General features: G+C 50.5%; 2 protein-coding genes across 2 annotated transcripts; one reads left to right on the top strand and one right to left on the bottom strand.

Moving 5' to 3' along the window:
* Positions 1–2995: 2995 nt before the first annotated feature.
* LOC112125018 (C-type lectin domain family 2 member D-like) lies at positions 2996–7722 on the top strand (the record flags this gene model as incomplete). The annotated part of the gene is made up of 5 exons (XM_026662670.1): positions 2996–3005; positions 4435–4488; positions 5129–5310; positions 7213–7316; positions 7533–7722. Coding segments are annotated over 5 exons (501 nt in total), but the record flags the coding sequence as incomplete, so codon positions are not given.
* Positions 7723–13835: 6113 nt separating this feature from the next.
* On the bottom strand, positions 13836–20527 carry LOC113409083 (killer cell lectin-like receptor subfamily F member 1). Its single transcript, XM_026662672.2, has 6 exons — positions 20443–20527; positions 17868–17966; positions 17297–17446; positions 15612–15766; positions 14376–14488; positions 13836–13959 (listed from the first exon to the last, which is right to left on the bottom strand). The coding sequence occupies exons 1-6, from the start codon at positions 20525–20527 to the stop codon at positions 13836–13838; spliced, it is 726 nt and encodes a 241-aa protein (XP_026518457.1).
* Between the last annotated feature and the right edge of the window lie 264 nt (positions 20528–20791).

The raw sequence follows: 20791 nt of genomic DNA, 5'->3' as shown, positions 1-20791 counted from the left end.
GGGGGGGGGGGCGCAGAGGGCTCCATGTGCGCTGCCCTTGCTGTGCCTCCAGGTACCTCCCCTGAAGCTCCCATTGGCCGCGGTTCCCTGTTCCCGGCCAATGGGAGCTGAGTGGGGCGGTGCCTGGACATAGGGGCAACGCAGAGCCCTCTGCCCCCCCGCCGAGGGGCCGCAGGGATGTGGTGCCGGTAGCGCCACTGGGGGCAATCCCGCGGGCCGGATCCAAAGCCCTGAGGGGCTGGATCTGGCCCGTGGACTGTAGTTTGTCCACCCCTGGTTTAGCAGCTGGGCGAGGGGTCTGGGTGCTGCTTGCTGGCGTTATTAGAAGATGCTCTCACTGCTCCCACATTCCCCTGCAGTGTAGTCACATGCTGCAGACTGCGTTCAAAGGGATCTGACGCTTTGATACATGAGGTGGGTGAGGAGGGAAACCCGCTCAGAGAGGCTGTTGGATCTGAGGGTCCCTCGTCTTCAAGGTGTCCTTGTCTGGGGCCCAGCAGGTCTGTCAGCCTCTCTGCTGCTGCCTGTTGGTGTTTTGGGGGCTCTGAACTTCTAAAATGGTGCCTCTGCCTATTGTGCCTGCCCCCATGAGATCAGTCACAGAAATGACCCGCTAATTCAGGGGTTGGCAACCCTTCAGAAGTGGTGTGCCAAGTCTTCATTTATTCACTCTAATTTAAGGCCTTGGCTACACTTGCCGATGTACAGCGCTGTGAGTTAAACCTGACTTTGTGCAGCTGAGTAGGGAAAGCGCTGCAGTCTGTCCACACTGACAGCTGCCCAGCGCACTGTCGTGGCCACATTTGCGGCAATTGCAGCGCTATTGGGAGCGGTGCATTATGGGCAGCTATCCCACAGAGCACCTTTTCCCATTCTGGCGCCGTGGGTTGTGGGAAGGGGGCGTGGGTGCGGGGCATTCTGGGTCCTGTCCCAACGCCCCGTGATGCATCGCTTCGCATCCCAGAAATCCCTTTGTTTCCGTCCAACTTTGGTGCCATCTTTCAACGGTTTCTGTGCAGCGCGATCTGTCTGTGGGAAATGGAGTCCGAACTGCTGAGGCGTGTGCTGACGAGTCTCGCCAGCACGTCACGTTTGGCTGTCGAACTATTCCTTAAGATCCAAAGTGAGAGTGAGAAGTCCGACGATGCTATCGAGCCGTGTAACGTGTACGACATGAAATTGCTTGTGGCATTCACGGACATGCTCAGCACCATGGAACGCCGCTTTTGGGCTCGGGAAACAAGCACCGAGTGGTGGGATCTCATCGTCATGGAAGTCTGGGATGACGAGCAGTGGCTGCAGAACTTTCGGATGAGAAAAACCACTTTCATGGGACTGTGTGAGGGGCTTGCCCCCACCCTGCGGCGCAAGGACATGAGATTGAGAGCTGCCCTGCCAGTGGAAAGCGGGTGGCTATTGCAATCTGGAAGCTGGCAACTCCAGAGAGCTACCGGTCGGTCGCAAACCAGTTTGGAGTGGGAAAGTCGACCGTTGGAATCGTGTTGATGCAAGTTTGCAAGGCCATTAATCACATCCTACTCAGAAGAACCGTGACTCTGGGTAACGTTCAGGAAATAGTGGATGGCTTTGCACAAATGGGGTTCCCTAAATGTGGAGGGGCGATTAATGGAACGCACATTCCTATTCTGGCACCACCCCACCTAGGATCCGAGTACGTTAATCAGAAGGGGTATTTCTCTATAGTTCTCCAGGCGCTTGTGGATCACCGTGGGCGTTTCATTGACATTAACCCAGGCTGGCACGGAAAGGTGCATGACGCACGCATCTTTCGGAACACTTGGCTGTTCAGGAAGATGCAGGCCGGGACTTTTTTCCCAGAGCGGAAGATGACGGTAGGGGAAGTTGAAATGCCCATTGTGATCCTTGGAGATCCCGCTTACCCGTTAATGCTGTGGCTCATGAAACCCTACACAGGGAGCCTTGACAGCAGCAAGGAACGGTTCAACTACAGGCTGAGCCGGTGCCGAATGACTGTGGAGTGTGCCTTTGGCCGTTTAAAGGGCCGCTGGCGATCTCTGTATGGGAAGCTGGACTTGGCCGAAAACAGCATCCCCGCGGTTATATCCGCGTGCTGTGCCCTCCATAATATTTGTGAAGGGAAGGGTGAAAGCTTCACTCAGGCATGGACCTCCGAGGTCCAACACCTGGAGGCTGAATTTGCACAGCCAGAGATCAGGGCTATTACAGGGGCCCAGCGTGGGGCTGCAAGGATTAGGGATGCCTTGAGGGAGCAATTTGAGGCTGAAAACTAGCAGTGATATCTGGTGCCCTGCACGGGAGTGAAGTGCAGTAGTTCCAATCTTTAGGAATCAGTGTCTGCTAAGCAGACAAGCAGACTTGCAGTGCCTGTTTAGTTCCTGGGCTAAGGAGTCTTTTACTTTATGCAATAATAAAAAAATGTTTTCAAAGCCAAAGAATCCATTTATTGAAAAGAAAAAAAAATTATTGAAAAGAAACAAGGGGGTGGAGTGGGGAACAGTATAATCACAGATTCGCATATGTCCTGTCTGGTGTGCTGTGCAGTGAGTGCTGCACTTCAGGACAGCTATACTGCATAGTGATGGGGGTTGAGTGCAGAGGGTAAGAGTCGTGGTTTTCAGGGCTGGGTGGTGAAGATACTGGTGTTGGAGGCAGCGGGTGGTGTGAAGAACACGGAAGTTGGGGAAAGTGGGTTGGAGGTGACAGTGGGGCACAACGGAAAGTTTTGGGACAAGGGCTGTGGAGGGGGTGGCATTTGCGGTACTGCTCCTCTTTCTACATGGCTACCAGCTCCTGGATAGCATCTGCCTGGCGCTCCAGGATGCTTATGAGCCTATCAGTGCTTTGCCGCCGGTGCGCGGTGCTTTGCCGCCGGTGCGCTGCGTTTTCCTGGCGGATCCTGCTTTCTCTCTCCCTCCAGTTCTGTGATTTCTCATTCTCTTTAATAGATTGCCGCATCACTTCTTGCAGCATGTCTTCTTTGCTTTTTCGCAGTCTCTTCCTGAGTCTTTGCAGTCTCTGAGCAGGCGATAAGAGGGACGGCTGAGGTCTCAAGGTTGATGCAGCTGTATAGGCAAAATGCAACATTTAACAGAGGCAGCATTGTTTATACCAGACAGAGTAATGATTCCCCCCGCACTTAAGGAGTTGAAAACACACAGGGTCTACACAATAGCATAATTTTCCCGTCTGAAACAGAGCACACATATCCCACGGGAGCCTCAAAATGGTGAGTAAGGGGGACTGATTGTTTCAGGGCTGCATTGTCCTCTGGCTTTCTGTGCCTTGGGGAGAGCCAACAGCTTCAGGGGGCACCTACACTGAACACTGTCCCAACATTTTCCACGGGAGTTCGTCCTGGACGATATCTCGCTGCAGAGGGTGACCTGGGAAGCAAGGGAGGGTCTTCTACTGCAATGCGGCTTCCGCCCTGGCCCATATGCAGCTTGCCTGTGTGCAGCAATGGTCCCCCCGCCCCTCGCGGCACAGTGGCGCGGACACGTTAGCCTGGCTGGGACAAGGACCACGGTGGCTCTCCCGATAAACCTGCGCAAGCGCATTGCACATGTTCTGGATGAGACATTAGAGGAGATTACCGAGGCCGATTACTGCGATGTGATAAACCACATCAATGCACTATTCCGCATCTAGGCATGCATGCCTAACCCTCCTCTCCCAAAGAGCCCGCACCGAAAAAATTCCTTCCCGAAAAAAAAAAAAAAAAAACCCGCTTACCGGGAACCTGCTCTTCTGTTTGTCCTCCACCAAGTACCGGCCGCTGCGACTGGCTACCTTCCTCCTGGCTCGAGAAGAGCTCCTGGCTGCATGGCTCCAGGGATTCTGGGGTGTCTCCATCCGGCCCACCACCATCACTCCCGTTTTCCTCCTCCTCCTCCTCTTCCTCCTCCCCCCTCCCCCCACCGGCTCTGAAGTGTCCATGGTGGTGCTCGGAGTGGAGGTGGGGTTAACCCCAAGTATCGCATCCAGCTCTTTGGAGAATCGGCAGGTCACGGAGGGAGCACCCGAGCAGCCGTTTGCGTCGCGGGCTTTGCGGTAGGCACTCCGCAGCTCCTTCACTTTAATCCTGCACTGCAGGGCGTCCCGGTCATGGCCCCTTTCCATCATGTCCTTTGATACCTTCCCGAAGGTATCGTAATTCCTATGGCTGGAGCGCAGCTGGGACTGGACAGCTTCCTCCCCCCAAACACTGATGAGATCCAGCAACTCGCCATTGCTCCATGCTGGGGCTCGCTTGGCGCATGGAGGCATGATCAGCTGGAAAGATTTGCTGATAGCACTCCACGCCACGCTGGGCTGAACAAACAGGAAGAGGATTTTTGAAATCCCCGGGGAATGTAAAGAGTCGGTCACATGGTTGGTTACCTGAGGCCAGGGCAGTAGAGTTTGAGTTGATGACCAGAGTGGCTAGAACAGGCATTGTGGGATACTGCCGAATAATTCTGGAGGCCATTCACAGCGCATTGGGCGGCCACACTGGCGCCGCAGCGGCAGCGCAATACACGCTATTCCTCTTGGAGAGGTGGAGTACATGCAGCGCTGCAACCACGGAGATACAGCGCTGCAAATGCCTTGCCAGTGTGGACGGGGAGTGAGTTACAGTGCTGGGGGCGGCTTTACAGCGCTGTAACTTGCAAGTGTAGCCAAGGCCTAAGGTTTCGTGTGCCAGTAATACATTTGAACGTTTTTAGAAGGTCTCTTTCTATAAGTCTATAATATATAACTAAACTATTGTTGTATGTAAAGTAAATAAGGTTTTTAAAATGTTTACGAAGTTTCATTTAAAATTAAAATGCAGAGCCCCCCGGACTGGTGGCCAGGATCCGGGCAGTGTGAGTGCCACTGAAAATCAGCTCACGTGCCGCCTTTGGCATGCGTGCCATGGGTTGCCTACCCCTGCGCTAAGTATTCGCCCTGTGCTGCCTTCTGGAGTGAACTACACTGTTTGTCGGATTGGTGGCCATGTCCTCTGAAGCAGTTGCTGCTGGCCACCCTCAGACTGGCCCATCTCTCCCATCAGTCTGATCCCATCGGGCAGTTCTTGTTTCTGGCCCTGCTTGTTCTCCACAGAGACGGGACGATCTCTCACCTTGTGTTTTGTTTTTTCTAGTGGAAAAATCTAAGCGGCCTCCTCCATGGCCCCCTGCTGCCTCCTGGTGCCCGGACGGCTGGTTCAGGATCCAAGGGAAATGTTGCTATTTTTCTAAGACCGAAGGGAACTGGACCTACAGCCAGAGCTTCTGCTCGTCACACGCTGCCTCCCTGGCTGGGATTGAGAGTCCGCAGGAGCTGGTGAGAAGCCCGGATAGATGCTTTGTGCCAAGCCCAGCGATCGCTGGCACCACAGACAGGGCTGGAGTCAGGCTGGGCTCAGCCCCTGTAGGGCAGAGAGGAGCCCGGGTGCCTCCCAGGCTGGGCGGCCAGAGTCAGTGCGGTTCTGGCAGCTGAATCCTGGCTGGACCTGGGGCTCCAGCCACCTCGACCCTGCATCTGCCAGAGCCCACGTGGGAGACTCCCCCTGTGCAGGGCTGGGCTGCCTCAGTCAGCTCCAGGCCAATGGGCTGCCTGGGGCTGGAGGGGGTGAGAACCTTCCTCTCCTCCCCCAGCTCAGCCTAGTCCCAGGGTTTCCTCATACAGTAACTCCTCACTTAACATCATCCTGGTTAACGTTGTTTCATTGTTGCGTTGCTGATCAATTAGGGAACATGCTCGTTTAAAGTTGCGCAATCCTCCCTTTTAATGTCATTTGGCAGCTGCCTGCTTTGTCCACTGCTTGCAGGAAGAGCAGCCCGTTGCAGCTAGCTGGTGGGGGCTTGGAACCAGGGTGGGCCGACTGCCCCCCATCAGCTCCCCCCTCCCCTAAGTTCCCTGTGCGGCAGCCACCCAGCAGGATAGCAATCAGCAGTTCAGGTGTCCCTCCCCCCACTGCCATGTGCTGCTCCCGCCCTTTGTCTTGGAGCTGCTCCCAGAGACTCCTCCTTGCTGTGCAGGGGAGGAAGGGGAGGGGTGGCTAATGTCAGGGTGTCCCCCTCCCCCTTACTCCTGCACCCTGCTTACCCCTTCTCCATATAGAGCAGGGTGGGGACACAGACGGAGAGATTCAGAGGAAGCTTGGGGCAGTAGCTTCTGTCTCAACTTCCTGATCCACTTAAAAAGACAATGCACTTAAGAGTGGGTCAGCTTACTTAAAGGGGCAGTGTGCATCTCGCTCTCGCTCTCTCTCGCTCTCCCACACACAAGGTGTGTGTGTCTGTCTCTGTCTGCTATGCTGTCTCCCTTCCCTCCATTCCTGCTGCCTTGTAGAGTGTGAGGCTACATTAACAACGTGTTAACCCTTGAGGGCTCAGCCAAGTGCTAGTTCATCATTTAGCAGTAAGGCATTCCCTGGGAAATACCCCACCCTCTTCCACCCTCTGACTTCACCACCTCAACCAAGCTTCACAGTCAGGGCCGGCGCAACCCATTAGGTGACCTAAGCGGTCGCATAGGACACTAGAATTTGGGGGGCAGCGGCCAGATCTTCGGCCGCCCCAGTCGCAGGCGGCATTTTGGGGCAGGACCTTCCGCCGCCTATGGTGGCAAAAAAGCTGGCGGCGCTCCTGTTCACAATCATCATAGCTGTGAACAGTATTACGTTGTTTGTTTAAAACTTATACTGTGTGTATATCTATATAATAAATAGTTTTTTGTCTGGTGAAAAAAATTTCCCTGGAACCTAACCCCCCCCTATTTATATTAATTCTTAGGGGAAATTGGATTCGCTTAACATCGTTTCGCTTCAAGTCACGTTTTTCAGGAACAGAACTACAACGTTGAGTGAGGAGTTACTGTACGTGGGGCGGGGGAATCCAGCTGGAGGTGAGGCCTGCTTTAGGCCTCTTCCCATCAACTTACCTGCCCTGGTGGCAGGGATGTCTTTGCCTGGGTCCTGCAGCCCCCTCTCTCTCCTGGCCCTGCTGTGCTCTGAGAAGGGGCTGCTGGGTGGACAGTGACCTTGCAGCTCAATTCCTGCTTCACCCCGTAGGTGCCACAGGCCCAAAAAAGAGGAGGGGGGAGGGTGAAGGGTTAATACTTATCTGATCCCTTCACCCAATAACAATGGAAGAGGCCGCTAGAAATCCCCGGCTGCCCAAGGTGGGGAGCAGCACAGAGTCAGGGGCTAACACAGCTGACTGCGTTTATTGCATTTGTAAGGGTTCCCTGCTGCCATACAAGGGCAAACTGGACCACTGGATCGGCCTCCGGAAGGACACGGGCCAGGTCTGGAAATGGGCCAACGGGACCGAGTTTGACCATCAGTGAGTCTCTTTTTCTCTGCATTGGTCAGAGGTGATGGAAATGCCCCACTGGCTGCTTTAACGTTCCCTCCTGCCCAAGTGGGGCCTGGTGCTGGTGCAGGGAGGGGGGGATCCAGAGGGAGGGGAGCTTCTGCACTCAGCCCCTGACTTGGGGTGTCACCCCCGGTCTGTGCCTGGCGCACACAGACTCTAGCTCCAATTGCTTCTGGGTTACAGGTTTGAAATACGTGGAGGAGGAGACTGTGCATACTTGGACGAAGATTTCACTGTCATCAGCTCCAGCTGCAGCACACCAAGAAAATGGATCTGCAGTAAACCTGATACCCCTGTGAAGGGAGAGGAGCGAGCAGTGGGAGGGGATTCGTGAACTCAAGGGAATCGGAGACCAGCTGTGACAAAGCCTTGTTCTCAGGACCGGCTCTAGGCACCAGCAAAACAGCCATGTACTTGGGGCGGCACGTTTCCAGGGGCAGCATTCCTGTCAATGTCTTCAAAAATTCCAACATTAAGCCCCAGCTCTCCTCAGGCAACAAAGTGCCCACCAACTGCCTGGATGTGGCGAGTGTTGTAGGAGCAGCAGTGCTCTGTATGACTATGGTTATGCATATGACTATGTATAACCTGTATGCTCAAAAGATCCGTTACACTTCCCCCTCCCCCTTTTGTCTCCTCCCTCTTTGACTACCTGTGAAGTGGCTTTCCCCCTCCCCCTCCCTCCTGGAATGCTTGTGGGAGACCTTTATGGCGGGGTGGGAGGTTGAGGCAAATAGACTGGCTGCTGATTACGCCCAGCCAGACAGCCGTGCGATTAGAAGAGCCCAGCGGGACGCGCTGTGCATCCGGGAGGCTTTGAAAGCTACGTTCCTGAGTGAGCAGGGTAACCTGTGACTATTAACTGTTTAAAGAGAAGCTGAACCTGCGCCTAGGGCAAACTAATCATGAAAAACCCAGTGTTAATATTGTTAATATTCCTGTTCTGTTCAAAATAAATGTTTACATGTTTTAAACACTTACCGACTGATCCTTCCCCTGATTCTGGGTCCGGGTTAACGCCTTGGGACGGTTGGTAGGGGATCTCTGTGAGGGTGATGAAGAGATCCTGGCTGTCGGGGAAATCAGCGTTGTAAGCGCTGTCGACTGCCTCGTCCTCCTCATCTGCTTCCTCATCTTCCCCATCCGCTAACATCTCCGAGGAAGCGGGCGTCGACAATATCCCATCCTCAGAGTCCACGGTCAGTGGTGGGGTAGTGGTGGCGGCCGCACCTAGAATGGAATGCAGTGCCTCGTAGAAACGGCATGTCTGGGGCTGGAATCCGGAGCGTCCATTTGCCTCTTTGGTCTTCTGGTAGCCTTGTCTCAGCTCCTTGATTTTCACGCGGCACTGCGTTGCATCCCGGCTGTATCCTCTCTCTGTCATGGCTTTTGAGATCTTCTCGTAGATCTTTGCATTCCGTCTTTTCGAGCGCAGCTCGGCAAGCACGGACTCATCTCCCCACACAGCGATGAGATCCAAGACTTCCCGATCAGTCCATGCTGGGGCCCTCTTTCTATTCTGGGATTGCATGGTCACCTCTGCTGGAGAACTCTGCATCGTTGCCACTGCTGCTGAGCTCGCCACAATGTCCAAACAGGAAATGAGATTCAAACTGCCCACACAGGAAAAGGAATTCAAATTTTCCCTGGGCTTTTCCTGTGTGGCTGGTCAGAGCATCCGAGCTCGGACTGCTGTCCAGAGCGTCAACAGAGTGGTGCACTGTGGGATAGCTCCCGGAGCTATTAGCGTCGATTTCCATCCACACCTACCCTAATTCGACATGGCCATGTCGAATCTAGCGCTACTCCCCTCGTTGGGGAGGAGTACAGAAATCGAATTTAAGAGACCTCTATGTCGAACTAAATAGCTTTGTTGTGTGGACGGGTGCAGGGTTAATTCGATTTAATGCTAAATTCGACATAACCTCCTAGTGTAGACCAGGCCTTAGTCTGTCTCCCGGGTTTTGTCCCATCCTAGTTGTCTGTAGGTTCCCTTTGCTAGAGCGGCCTCTGAACTTTATTGGGAGTGTTCCAGGGGAAAAGCCTGTGTGCTGCAATCTAGCCTTAGAGACTACAACTCCCATGATGCCTTGGAGAAAGGGGGGAGACTTCCTCGTGCAGGCGATGGACTCTATTTTGGGGAAAGGAGTGGGATTGCTGTGAAGCTCTGTCAATATCAGGCGCTGCTGCTGGGAGCCTGCTGGGGCTTTGATTGAGCAGGGAGCCTCAGAGGCTGTTGGTGGCTTCAGTGGAGCCAGGGCAGAGACTATATCAGGCACGCAGGTGAGTGTTGCCTGCTCCTAAGTAACCCAGGGAAGAAAGGGGGGTTACATGTCAATTACCCTAATGCTGCATTTTTTTAAACATTCTCTTGGGGAGATTGCCACAGGTTCAGGGTAACTGGATCTCTATCCCATCTCCATCAGGTCTGGGCTTGAGTCTCCAGCCACCCCATGTCTCTGGGCAGAGACCCCGTCCCACTCCCTGACCGGGGCACTTAAAGCTGCACGGCTCCCTTCCATACACTGGGTATCCCCAGCAAGCCAATCTGTCTATAAGCCAGCACCTGCACTTTGCTTCCGCTCTGAGCGCAATGCCCAGCACGTTCCCGCTGTTACAAGCTACCACACGGCCCTTCCTCAGCTGATACATTTATTCTAGGGCAAAATCATTATGGAGAAAATGTATAAAAATCACTAAAAGTTCCCCCTCGCTAAACACACCAGAAATCATCACTCTTCCACAGTGGAGTCTAGTAGCCAGTGACCCTTCCAGGCCCTCCCTGTGGGGCTGGGGGTCCCACCTGCACTGAGAGCAGGTCCTGTCTGTTTGAATCAAAATAAAGGTTGTGAATCTGTTTAAACTCAGACTTTGTGTGTCCTAAGTTCTGTCTCTGTCTCTAGAAACCCCCCTGTGAGCCAGTGTGTGGGAACCAAACGTTCCAGGGTGTGATCCCAACCAGAGAGAGGCTGTGTCACCACTTGCCCTGCAGCCTGGCATGCCTCACAATCCTGTGCAGAAACTCCCAACCTGGGCCAAACAGCCTGCAGGTCATGCCCTGACTGGCTGTGCCTAGCCCCAGCCCTGGTCCAGCAGCCTGTCACCCGCACCACACTGGGTCCACCAGCCTTGGTCACTACTTGCAGGGTGACCCCAACACACTCCCAGTCCTGAACTTTTCCCCCCAAACGTGTTCTGCACTGTCCAGCCCTTTCCTGGACAGTCCAGATCTACTCGGTCCATTGCCCCTCTAAGGACATCAACATACAGTCTGCTACCTTAGATAGTTACCCAAACAAGTCACAGCCCTGGGTTAGTTGTAATTAAAGACTAAAACAAGTTTATTTACTTACAAAGAGATTTTAAGTGAGTACAAGTAATGAGGCATTAAAGTCAGGAATGGTTACAAGAACAATAAAAACACTTTCTAAACTTAACAAACTAGACTTGGTTCAAGGTGACATCCCTCACCACAGATTCCCAGTTAACAGTACTGACCAAACTCTCAGGTCAGTATCTGCTCCCAATGTCCAAGGGCTCTTTTTTGCCCTCTTATGTGAAAAGAAGAAGAGAGAATTTGGGGTATTTTTGCCCCTCACTTTTATAGTCCAGTCCCCCTTTGAGATACAGTTTCCCCTCAAAGCAAGTTTTAGTCAAACAGTAAAGAAGGCAACATGATGTCTGGTGGTGAAAAGTTCTGTGCTGTTTCTTCTCTCCTGTTTCCTGAAATGCAGATTTTCCTGGTCTCCTGTCTTCCCTCTCTCGCTGTCTGAGGACGCTGTTTACAACGTACATATAAACTGAGGGAAACACACATTCCTTTGTTTAAGATCTGCTTGATCAGTTCTTCCTAACCAGGGCTACGTGCGTTAGAACGTGTGCCACCAATATCGTTTAGGGGGAAATTCATAACTTTACATATAATGTTGCTACATCCATTTCCCCATGATATTATTGACCAGCAAGTTATTAGTTTTCAAATGATGCCTTTAAAAGGTGTATTTTTGTATTAAAGCTTATTACAATAGTGTGAATACAGCTGTGGTCACCCTCCCCCATGGAGTAGAACACAAGCATTGAGAAGCCATTCATAAATTTGACACACTGGTCCCCAAAGAGAGTGCAGGGGTTGCAATATCCCAGATTCTCAGACCTCCTCACTGCTGGGGATTGTCTCCTCAGCACCAGCCTGAAATTTCCCCCCTTGCTCAATTCATCCCATTGGCTCCAGTTGCTCCCTGGTGCCTTTAATGATTTCTTGCCCTTCTGGGGTTTGCACCCTTCAGACTGGGTCATGGCTCCTTGCTGTATCCACAAACTGCAACACATTCCTTTCTGCAGACAGCCTCTCTGCAACCCCTTGGGTGCCCTAGGTTGGCTTTGGCTTGTTGTGTTCTACATGGTGTTGGCACTTTCAAGCTTTGTCCATCTCCACTATCTACAGCCAGCAATGCAGCTGTGCTGCCCTGTGAGATACAGACTGTGGGTGTCTTCATGCAAACCCAGCCTCTGAATTTGTGCCTGGGAGCCTCCTTTGGTGAAAATGTGGCCCTACAGACAGCTTGACACGCCTTTATTTTTTTTTTCCAGGAGGCTCCTTTCCCCTCCCTGCCAAAACTTGTGCTGCCCCTGGTCACTGACTGCCGATTCTCACATCCGCAGGCTGCACTTCAGGGATAGATTTCTTCAAGGAACTTTTTAATTTAAAATATTTTCTTACATGTCTTTTATAAAGACACTGCAGTGCTGGAATGTTAATTTTAAACTAATGTTAATTATTGCATATTCCAGAGGGCAGATTGTTGCTGCTTGAGTTAGGTTGTTATACCAATAGAATAAAAACCAGCAGGATCTTATTAAGAGGGATAAGGCAAAGATGCCACATTTATTGTAAATATAATAATAAAGCAAAAGATAAAAGTAAACAATGTTGTTTGACTATTTATTCCTATTGCTACTTATTTCTTACACACACACACACACACACACACACATATATATATATATATTCATTTACACATTTATTTAAGTTCTGTATAGGTGTTATAATTACCAGCTTAGAAATTGCTCATGCCAAGTTACTGGCCAGGTATCTTGGTCATGAGGATGGAGCTGAGTCTGTGTCAGATGCACCTGATGCTCCTGGAGGCTGGCAGCAGAACCAGAGACTTAAAATCCTCAGTCTTGAGAGTCCATTCTTATAGGAATTAATTCCTATGTTATTCTATAGGAGCTGTTTCATCCTGCTGTTGCTGACTCAGTCAGCAGATGGCACATTCCTGGTGGCTCCACACTATCCAAAGTTTGTGTTTTTCATCCTTCCAGGTGATGGGGTGGATCCCAGTTTACCCTCCGGGGGTTGTCTGGTGGTCCACTTGACACATTCTTTGGCCGATGGATACCCCCTTTCTAGGCTGGCACCTCCCTAACCATTCATGCACATCAAGCATTCATCAACATATATTCCATATGTTAACCATATTTTAATTTACTGTCTCCACCACTTTTGGGGTGTGTGCTAATTCATTTGAAACTCCTGGCCCTTTAATCACAGAGGGTGGGGGTAAGTTCCTAGGAGCTGTTGCTGTTACAATGAAGTGAAAGTCACTTAAGGGCTTATAGTGTTTGTTTACCTTGTATCAATTACAGTATCTTTCACAGGACAGATACAATCAATGGTTTCTACAGACAGTAGCTTACAAATTTTAACAGAAGACCCAAGAGATTTTTGTACTTGGTGAAACTGGATTTTAAAGTGTGGGGGACAAATTATGGGGGGGGGGGTCACTGTCACTTGGGGGAATCACTGTTAGTACCTTCTTTAATATCCCTACAAGGTGCCTTCTCTGCAGGTGTCTGAACTCAACTGTGTAACCTTGCTCTGCAATATATTTGTCATACTCATATCTGCTTATTAGGTATGTTGAGCTCTTTCCTGGGAATGGATTCTGTTGCTGACAGAAAAAACTGCCCTAAACTAGGATAGCCGCGTCTAGATATATATGGCTAATCTATTAGCAATGTTCCAGAGAAGGGATTCAAATCTCGTGTACTAAACACTTGGCTGCTGTCTCCTCCTCCAGTCCTCATGTAAACCTAGTCTGAATTTTTTAAATTATTTTATTTTGCCTGAAACTATTCAGGAAATTCAACACCAGTTTGTGAATAGTCTTGTTCAACCCAAAACTGCATTTTTTGACAAAACATTCAGTGGAAAATTTCATCCCAGCTCTACTTGTGATGTCACTTCACTAGTTCTCCCTTCACCATAATCTTCCAGCCCAGACAGGACCTGAATTTCAAATGCAAGAAAAGCCTTTCATGCCGTCTTTATCCATGTTATAAAAGCAGGGGGGAGGGGAAAGGGCACAAGCCCAATTTTTCCCTTTGAAGCTCACCTTCAATATTCATCGTTCATGGGACAGATTGAAACTAAAGAAGATTTCTCGTTCACACATAGAAAATACAGATAATTAACGTCACTGTCTATATCTGGAGAGCGTCTTTTTCACAAATCCATTTAGATACAGTAGTGCAGGTTTCAAAATGAATTTCATGTGCTTTTATCATCCCACAGCTGTTCCCTTCAGCAGGATCCTGTACATTGAACCTGGAAAACAAAATAAATAAATAATTGCTGTTTAGAATTTTTGAGCAAGATTTTTAGCAGCTTTGCCTCATTCTGACACCTCTCGAATTTCTTCCTTAACCACTGAATTGTTCCTACAGAGCCCTAGTTGATAAAACACTTCCTAGCATGTGACCCTTTCGTAGGAGCTGGTTGGCCTTGATCTATTTCTGAAAACACTTGTCCATATTACAAAACCCAGCCCTCAGGATTAGCCTAACTGTTGTGGAAGCCATTGAATGAGGCTCAGGACGCATCTCTCTGTGCAGAGTGTTGTGCCCAGCACTTAACATCCCCTGCGCCCATACGGAGCCTCTGCTCTGACCAATGCTGGAAAGCAACAGCCCTGTTCCCCCTACTGCACATCTTACATGGACTCATGGGATAAAACCACTCACAGTGTTTGATTGTACAGGGAGCCGTCCACCCAAGTCCAATTCCTCACGGGGGATGTAACAGTGAGTCCAAGCCAGATCTGGTTTGTGTCTTTGGAAGCAGTTTGAATGAATGTCTGTAAATGACATGAAAGAATGAAGTGACGGGGAAGGAGGGGCTTGGGGTTAGGGTGCTAGCTAGAGACTCTGGGAACTGGGTTCTATTCCCCAGACTCCCTCTGTGACCGTGGGTCAGTTGTTTAGTTTCTGTCCTGACTGGGGCAGAATTAAGGCCTTGGTACAGTCTTTGTGGTGTGGGGGGGTCATGCTATCGGTGAGGTGTCACCGCTGGGGGGCAGGGCACAGGTTATGTGCTGTTGCTGGCCTGAACTTTTCATTTCCTTGCTTTTTAGCTTGTGTGGGTATGTATAGAGCAGGGGTGGCCAAACCGTGGCTTGTGAGCCACAGGCATCTCTTTACAGTGAAAGTGCAGCTCCCAAAGCCCCCTCCCACTCCCATTCTCTGCCTACCAGATTTTGGGGGGGGGGGGGAGCTCAGGCCTTCTGCCCTGCGCTGGGGTGGTGGGGCAAGGAGGGTGAGGTTAGAGACGACTGGTGCTTGCTGAGAGTGGGGGGGGGGGGCCACAATTTAAAGGTTCCCTCTCCCAACAGCTTGCCTCCCCTCTTACCCTCAGCGCCCCCACCCTGCATCTCCCAGGTGTTAGCTCTGCATGGAGAGGCAATGCCAGACAGCTGGGAACTGCAGTGAGGAGCTCCCAGCTGTTTGTCGCTGCCTCTCCCCACAGCCGCAGCTCCCAGTGCAGGGAGTTGGGCCCAGTGGCACCATGTGACCAAGTGGGACCAGCAAACCCTGGGAAAATCGGGGGGTACGTGCCCCCTCACGCATCAGCTCTGGCTTCCTGCCCAGTGTGGAGGGGGGGGTGTCTCAGGGCTTTAGCCCTGCAGGGCGCGCCTCCTGGGGCTCAGGGCTTCAGCAGGAGCAGGGCTGAAGCCTTGAGCCCGGGCAGGTGCCTCCCGTGGGGCTGAAGCCTGAGACCCCCCCTTCCTTGCAGGGATGACGCTTGAGTCCCGGCAGGAGCACCTGGCTCTAGAACTTCCAACGATTGTTGTATGGGGCTCGCAGGGTCAGTACGTTTGGCCACCCTTGATGTAGAGCAACCCTGACAGACACACAACACAGGGGTTGTGTGTATTAATTATTACTAGTGATGCTCATATTTCCAGGACAAGTTTTATTTACCATCTCATCCTGGTCCCGGATCACCAGCAGCCGAGAGCTCCTCCGTGAACAGTCATCGCGGCTCTTGTCCCAGGGATTTTTTTCTTTTGACACCCAGTAGCACTTGTCCCTGTGCAGCAGCCAGTTTGGGGGGCAGAGCTTACACCCTGATCCCTCTGGAGGGGAAATGGAAACACTTAATGGAGCTAAAGGTTCTGAACTGCATCACACTCATACACAGGCCTCCAGCTTCCCCATTTCCAGTAGAGCTATTGTCTTGGTTTTGTTTGAGGACAGGTCCAAAATTCCACTCGCCACAGGTGCTGCAGGCTGGGGGGGGGGGGGGGGGGGGGGTATTGGTGAAACTGTGAGTACCTCCGTCCTGAAATAGCACGGGCTAATGCAGGTCAGGCTCAACTGGAATTCTCCTTCACTTCCTCCCCTTTAGTGTAGTGTTCCTGTGCACTGGTTAACAGCCATTACATTTCCCCTTAGAGATGGCTGCATGCCAGTTGGGGTAGATAATACTACATATAAAAGAGTTAAAAGAACTTTATTTAGGTTGCAAAGTCAAAATTGGAAATGCCACATTCATGGCTTGCCCGTGCAACTGTAATTCAGCCTGATTGTGAGGTCATCCAGTACACTGAATGCTTTGGGAGCCATCATGGACATGGGAACCAAATAGGCCTGTGCACTAAATGAGTCAGCAGCCGTGAGCTAAAAATAGATAATCATGCAATAAAGACCATATCATAAGGCACACACAACTGGGGGCTGAATTAAGGTTGTGCGGGTAACTGAATTAAGGTTGTGCAGGTAATCTGGCATTTCTTAACTTTCGGAAGCTTGTCTTTGTAATCTTTGTGTTCTCTTAATCCAGTATTGTGTTTAATTTCCTAGTTTTTTAAAAAACATATAAAACAATTCTGGAACTGGAAGAACTCCACCATCCTCAATCAGCAGCAGTGTTTGAACCCTGGATCTTCAGTACCACACCACAGTGCTATCGCTCCAGCAACAGGAATAACTCTGCTTGCTGGTTAGAGGAAAAGTCTGCAATCCTGTGGGATGGGGGCAGGGAATAGGCCTGGGTAGTCAAAGGGAGCCCAGCCAGCTCTCTCTCCCTCCCCAGGAGGAGCTTCTGGTCCATGTGGTGTTCCTGGGAGCAAGGGGTTGATAGACCACTGGGGCCATGTGCTGGGTGAGGGGAAGCTCTCAACCTGCCCCCCCCCCCCCACACACACACACGCACCCATCTCCATCTGCTCTGGTAGCTCCCAGTGCCGGGTGTGCTGCTGTGGCAGGTGAGCCCAGCACTTTTGACTGTTATTTTGTCACACTACAGAGTTTTCCTGAGGATCAGAAGCAAGGTGGGAAATGGCGGCTCTTCCAATGTTCCCAGCTCAGCAAAACCTGGACGAAATTTCATGGACCAAAGAAAACATGTTTCTCCAGCCTGAGGGCTCCCCTCGCCCCCCTATTTCAAAGGCCTGCTTCGAACAAGGGAAGTGTGAGAGCTCCTCAAAGATACCACAAGACTCTTTTACAATGGAAGCGTTAGGGACCCTAAACATAGGAGTCGCTACCAGCTGCCCTATAAATAGTTATTGAAGTGGTTTGTGTCCTGAACTGGGTTACCCGAGCTGACCACTAGATGGCGCTACAATACAGGAAGCTGCTGAGAGAGATGAGGCTGAGGTTACCTGCTGAGTTGCTGTGAGATGATTCACACACAAATTGTTTCAAGTGGAAATGGAAATCTTTTAGGCCAGTGCTGCAGTTGGATTGATGGATGATTCTCTCCCCGGTACTGTTGTTCTCCAGTGTATTCAGACATCCTTTGAGCTGAGAAACTTCAGAAGAGTATTAGCATGAACTGCAACTACTACTTAGGGATCAGCAAACTGAGAATGAGGCTGTGTGTAATAAACCGGTACATACTGTAGCTATCAAATTCAGAACTGGGACAGAGAGATAGAACAAGACAGGACAAGAGAGAGAAAATTTCATTCATTACACAGAATAAGGTGCTTTCCACTTTTCCCACACACACTGTACAGTGAAGTTTGTGAGAGCTGGATCCTCTAGGGTTTATGTACCAAGCTCTAACACCACCTTGGTCATGTAATATTGTTCCCTTTGTGGTGAAAATGAAGTGTCCAGGATATTATTCACAAGTGTATTGGAATCAGAAGTGGAATCAACATGGAAATCAGGGGGAAAGGGAAATTTCAGGGAGCAGCATTTTGTACAAATTAATTTTGAACTACTTACTCCAAACGCCCGTCACTATCACAGCAACTGCCAGGATGAGGATCCCAGCTGCTCCCAGCCCCAGAGCGAGCCGATGCCAGCATGGCACCTGAGGGTGATCTGTAAGAGTTAGTGTTTGGTGAAACGTCTTCAGCACATAGTGCAAAAAATAATAATGGCCACCTGCTGTCTAGTGGAGCCTGTGCAGCATCCTCCAATGGGAGTTTAAATTTCTCCTCACATAATACCAGGAATAGTTTTAAACCAGTCACTTGTAGGGCATTGTGATGAGGTGTCCAACCCACACAGGAGTGGAAAGGGTTAATGGAGGCCAGATGGGCCAATTCACCTGGCACATTGAGAGCAGAGAGGAAAGTCCTGACTAGAGGAACAAGCTCACCTGTGCAGGAACAGGTGGGGCCTGTAGAAAGCCAGGTAGCTGGTCACAGAGGTTGTTGCTGGGAAAGGCTGCAGGGAAGTAGGCTGCAGTTGCACCTTGGATAGAGGGAGTTGGAGGCTGGCAAGCAGGGAGTGGGGGGAGCCAGCTATGCAGGAAGAAGCCCAGGGAAACAGCAGCAAGGGGTAGGATGGTACAGAGACCTTGGCTGCTTGTTCTAGGGTCCCTGGGCTGGAACCCAGGGTAGAGGACGGGCCTGGGTTCCCCTACCAGCCGCTAGGAAGGGGAAAGGGCACAGGAGATGCCAGCCAGACAGCAGGTCTGGAAAGACTTTGAATTCCCTGGAAGGAGAGAATCTTAGTGGCCTGGCTTTAGTGCACAAGCTTGATCAGAGCTACCATGGATATGTCTGCCCAGGCTGAAACCACGATGTCGGCTCTGGTGTAGACGTGCTGCAAGATTCTGCCACCCCCACTAGTTCCAAGCTTTGTCTGGAAGCTTTAAACAAGCTTGGAGCCCGCTCTGTGCTTCCTGACACCCAGCTGCCATCACAGCCAATGCAGGATTGGGCCCTTAAACCTCAGCTACCCCAGCCTGTGTCCTCCTGGTCCTATGGACATTGGCTTCCACTCCTGGGATCTTTTCGTATTGCACTGCAGAGAGTTTATTTCCAGGATGTGACAATGAGGCATTCATCTGTGTCTGATTGTATAGATCAGGGGAGATCTGCTGTAGGAGAATTGAACCCAGGGGACCTAATTCTGGATGGGAGACAGGCTCCAAAGTCCTGTATATTACAGAACTCACGAGGGAGAGGACAAGCAGCTCAAGTGTGTAGTTTGAGCACAGATCTTTCTCCTGAGCTAATACAGTAAATCTAGAACTCAGCGAGGTGCAGGAGCTGCTCAGATCAGTGTTTCCGCCGTGCATTGCTTTGCTTTTGTCAATATCAGAGTTGCATCTTCTGGAGTGTTAAGCTCTTTCACCCAGTGATGCGTGGTGGTCTCTCTCTGAAGTCTCTCCGTTTTCTCCGATCCTGAGTGACCTAACTAATCGAGTGACTGACATCCCCCAGCTTTGCAACCTCTTGACCCTCCCCCTTTCCAGATCATGAATATATTAAACACCAGCCCTAGTGCAGAACCTTGTGCAGCCCACTGGCCACTGCTAACATTTTGTCATGATGAAACTGACCATTAAGTCCTACTATTTGTTTCCTTCTCTTAGGCAGTTTCTGTTCCAATCTAGTACTTTACCAGTCACTTAGGACTTTTCTACACCAGGAAATTTACCAGATGGTTGTTCCCGAATAGGTCTCCATGTGGACACTCTATTCCAATTAAAAATCACTTTATTCCGGAATAATTAGTGCACTTTCAAACAGGAGTAATTATTTTGGAATAAAATCACTTTTAAAGTCAATATCCTGGTCAGTTTACCCATGTAGACAAGTCCTTATTTTCCTTAGAAACTTCTGGTGAGGGACCTTGTCAAAAGCTCTTTGAAAGTCAGGAGGCTGGTACAGTGGTGTACATATTAGTGTATCTGTATTCTTAGCACTTGGGATTTGTAGCCTGGTAGATTATACTGGCGCAATACAGCTCCCAAATCTAATCTGTCCTTCCTGTGTAGTTTACAGTCTGGTGCTATAGTATCCCATTGATTTGGGGAATTCTACCACCTACTGTGTCAGGTCTTCTGTCAGAGTCCGTTCCAATTCACCTGCTTGTTACCTTGACACTTCTCACATTTGTAAATACACATTTACAGGTTTTATTTTTGACCATCTGCCTATTTTTATTTAACTCCTTTGATGCCCTTTTGCAGAATTTATTTTTGTGATCTTACCCCGCCCAGCCTCCTGATCAGCTGTAATGTGTGTCCTGTCCTTTACTGCAGTGGTTCTCAACCAGGGGTACGCATATCCATAGGGGAATGCAGAGGTCTTCCAGGGGGTACATCAACTCATCTAGATATTTACCTAGTTTTACAACAGGCTATGTAAAAAGCACTAGCATCCCCACTGCCTCATCTCTATCCACCACCCTCTGCAGTTATCTGCGCTATCACTAGAGTATCACAATGGTGCATCCAGAATTTCCATACACATGAGATGTTTTCCCTTGTCCCCTCACTGCAAGGTGACATGTAAAGGCCCAGTCAGTAATGGACACTACAGGGAGATAGTAAGTCACGTACCTTGGGTCCCAGGTTGACACAGCCGGTCTGATGTTGTCATCTTTGGACGAAGGTTTAATGCCATGTACCCCTCTTCGTCCTCCATTGGCCAGGCTTGTCTCGGGTTTGAATTCTTTTCAGCAGATACTCAGAGGAGGGAAAAGAGCCAGCTACCAACTAACCCTCAGACTCTGCAGCTCAGGGCTCACCTCCAGCAGCAGCACTGACCCTCCTCATGAGAAACCACAGGAAGTTCAGGCTCTGAACACAAGTGACACCCAACTCCTCCGCCTCCCCCAACATTCTTGAGCCCATCACTAGACCCTTCTCTCCTGCAACTTCTGCTGAGTCCCAGCAAAGTTAGTTTTAA

The sequence above is a fragment of the Terrapene carolina genome, unplaced genomic scaffold (genome assembly GCF_002925995.2).
Source record: "Terrapene carolina triunguis isolate 2854851 unplaced genomic scaffold, T_m_triunguis-2.0 Scaffold29378, whole genome shotgun sequence".
NCBI classification, from domain to species: Eukaryota; Metazoa; Chordata; order Testudines; family Emydidae; genus Terrapene; species Terrapene triunguis.
The sequence above is the reverse complement of the archived record's forward strand: the minus strand, read 5'-3'. Positions and strand labels throughout refer to the sequence as shown.

Coding starts and splice junctions, on each gene's coding strand:
- LOC113409083 (XM_026662672.2), bottom strand. CDS start 20,527: ATGGAGGACGAAGAGGGGTACATGGCATTAAACCTTCGTCCAAAGATG. Junction 14,489..15,611: donor TCCGGGACCAGGATGAGATG/GTAAATAAAACT, acceptor TGTCATTTACAG/ACATTCATTCAAACTGCTTC. Junction 13,960..14,375: donor TCCCTGTACAATCAAACACT/GTGAGTGGTTTT, acceptor TTTGTTTTCCAG/GTTCAATGTACAGGATCCTG.